We start from the raw sequence: 3,312 nt of genomic DNA, 5'->3' as shown, positions 1-3,312 counted from the left end.
ACACACACACATAAACTCTGCTTCACACACACACACACACACACACACACACACTCTCTATGCTTACACACACACACACACTCTGCTTACACACACACCACACACACACACACCACACCACACACACTCTCTCTCTGCTTACACACACACACACACACGCAGGGTCAGGATTAGGGTCAGAGAGGAATGAGGATGATGATGGTGATGAAGGGCAGCAGGGTTAAAGTTTCTCCTCTGCTGATGAGAAAGTAAAATCAATCACTTTCTGCAGCTGATCATTAACAATCATCTTAATTGAATATTTAAATATCTGCTGCTCTGATTGGCTCCTCACAGGAAGTCACTAATTTAATCCACAGAAGAAGAAAAACAACGTGTGTGTGACCAGTTGTAAATTAGCATCATGCGGCACGCGTTGCCTCACGCGTTGCCTCACGCCGGCGTCCAGACGGCTACTGTAGATGTTTTAATCATTAGCCATTACAGCTAATGGCAGCAGGCAGACTGTATCTTTCTCTGGATGCTGTTGTTTGTCTGGCTGGGACTTTAAGGATGAGATTACAAAATGTAAATGAGGGTTGGTGGTGTGTGTGTGTGTGTATGTGTGTGTGTGTGTGTGGGGGGGGGGGGGGGGGGGGGGGGGGGGGGGGGGGGGCATCATATAAGAGTATATGTCCAGACTTCCAGACAGTCTAATTTAAAAAGTTTAATCCCGACCCTGGACGTGTTTACATCACTGAATTAGGTTAATCTATCCGCATATTTGCATAAATGTGCATTTATGAATAATTAGTGGGCCAAAGAGGGTTGCAGGAGGGGGTGTGTGCTGGTGGTGGACGTGGTGTCGGGGGGGTGTCGGGGGGGGCGCGCACGCGTGGCCAGACTATTGTTGCCGTTGACAGCGGTGAACAATGGAGCAGAGGAAACAATGAACAACAAAAACCCCGGCGAGCGCTCCGTCTGCTATCGCTTACAGACACCAGCAGCAGGTCTCATTCATTACAGCTGCTGCTTTAATTGGTCTCATTAACACACACACACACACACACACACACACACACACACACACACACCGGAAACTCCTTCAAACCGCCTCTTTAAACAGTCTGACCTGTTTTAACTCAGAGAATAAAAAGATGTTTAAGTTTCAGAGAAAAATAAAACTAATAAAAATTAATCTGAAAACTGATTTTAAACTCGAGGAGAAAAGAAAAAAGTTTAAAACATAAAAACATAAAAACAGCGATGTGCTCCTTTAAACTGCTGCAACATGTTGATTTATAACTTTATACATTTAAACTTATACATTTATATAGTTTATAGATTTATAAACTAAACTATGGATTTATATACATACAGTAAACAGTATTTTCCAGTATACATTAAATATTTATACATCTAACTGATTTAGTAAAGTTATATATTTAAGTTTAAAGATACATTGTGGATTATTATATATATATTATATTAATTTAATATATTTATATTGATTCATAATTACAGACCTGTTAAGTAAATATGAGAGAAGAAGAACCACAAAGATTAAATATGTTAAATATATTTATGTATAATTAGTTGTGTAACAGGTGTGTTTAATCATTTCTCTACAGGAGTTTATTGTTTATTAGATTGTTTCTATTTTCTTTATAATTCTTAATAAATAACAAACAGAAACAGAAAACTTCAGCTTTATTTCCACCATCAGATTCAAACAGACGTTAACGTTCAGATAAATGAATAATTAGCTCTTTAGGCGCCGCTGGGCCCTCCGAACGTTTCAGGCTGAGAACAGCTTGTAGAAACAGTTAGTGATGAATTCATCAGCTGCTGCTGCTTCACTTTCTCCCTGATGAGTCTTTATGGCTCTCATGGGGAACACGCCTCCTCTTTTCACTGCCGACACGGCCAAGCCGAGATAATCAATGAACCGATCAGAGGGAGGGGGGGGAGGAAGAGGAGGGGGGGGGGGGGGGTCATGAAAGTTTAATTAGATGTGAAGAGGAACGGCTCTGCTGCTAATAGCTAATATCATATAATACAGCTGAGATCATTCATTTTTATTCATCTGGATCTTCAGCTTTGACCCCAAACTCCTCACCAACACCCTCAAACACCCCCCCCCCCCACACACACACACACTCACCAACCCTAACCCCCCCCCCCCCCCATCACTCTGCTTCAAACACCCAAACATTTTCCTCTTGCTCCGCTCATCTCCGCTCTGATCACCAGACGGAAAATCAAAACATCTTCAAACACGTTAAAATGTCTTTAATCCCTTTTAAACACTTTCAGACACTTTTAAATGTCTTTAAACACATTCAGACACCTGAAGAATGAGCCACTTGTAGCTCTAGTTGCAGCTCTTGGATAAAGGGGATCAGTCTATAACAAGAACAAGATTGATCCAGACACTCCAAGAAACAGTGAAAGAGAGGAACGGAGACCTTTAAACATCATCAGAGTCTCCTCACTGACACCAGATCACAGATTCAGTGAGGTACAACTTGAATAGATCAGAGAACAAACATCAGGAGCAGCAGCTGTCTGATGTTAACAGTCCTCAGATCAACTACAGCTAGAGCAGGAATGAGATGATGGACCAATCAGATCCGCTCATCTGACCAACGTAACGACTCTGCAGCTTCGTGTTTAGAGAAGGAAAGATGAGCAGAGACACAATCTGTTAATATTCCTGGTTTTACTAACATTGACTTTGTCTCTAATATTCTCCCATATGTGGGTTTCTCTGGTAATATTAGTTTTTGTTATAACTCAATATATTAGTTAACCTCTTCCACTAGAACCTGATCACATTTCTGCTCGTCCAAACTCTCCATTAAGACACAAAACCCTCATTTAAATACTGCTGTCTGCACCTGTTGCTCCTGTTTTCATTTACACAGTTATTCTTAGTAGATCACCTGCAAAACACACAATAACTAAACACACAATCTATTACACTGTGCACGCAGTTTACTACCTTTATTTGGGATCTTAGTAAATCAGGTTCAGTGTCTCTGTGCTGCCTTCACTGTCAACTCAATGCTCATATTAAATATTACATTTACTCTGGTAACCATGGAGATCAGGAAACATTTACATGTTTTAAATGAAGTCATTATTAGAATAAGTCCACTTAAATACACTGTAGGTGATAAAATATGTAATATTTATCATTCTTTTGTGGTTACACCATTTGACATTTTCAGCAGCATTCAGTCTTACTTTTGGTAAAAAATGGTTTAATGTCATTTCAAATGATATAAAACCAACAAAAACACTAAATGTACATTTTAACAAACCTGATGC

The 3,312-nt window shown here is 40.0% G+C and overlaps 1 protein-coding gene across 1 annotated transcript in view; it reads left to right on the top strand.

Annotated features, from left to right (window-relative positions):
- The first annotated feature begins 928 nt into the window (after positions 1-928).
- LOC133991579 (acetyl-coenzyme A synthetase 2-like, mitochondrial) overlaps positions 929-3,312 on the top strand; it is a 66,915-nt gene continuing 64,531 nt past the window's right edge. Inside the window, 1 exon segment of the mRNA XM_062430034.1 lies at positions 929-989. Within this exon segment, the coding sequence (XP_062286018.1) occupies positions 929-989 (61 nt within the window).

Source organism: Scomber scombrus, chromosome 12 (assembly GCF_963691925.1).
Source record: "Scomber scombrus chromosome 12, fScoSco1.1, whole genome shotgun sequence".
Taxonomy (NCBI): Eukaryota; Metazoa; Chordata; class Actinopteri; order Scombriformes; family Scombridae; genus Scomber; species Scomber scombrus.
Note: the sequence above shows the minus strand (reverse complement) of the source record. Positions and strands in the feature narration are given on the sequence as shown.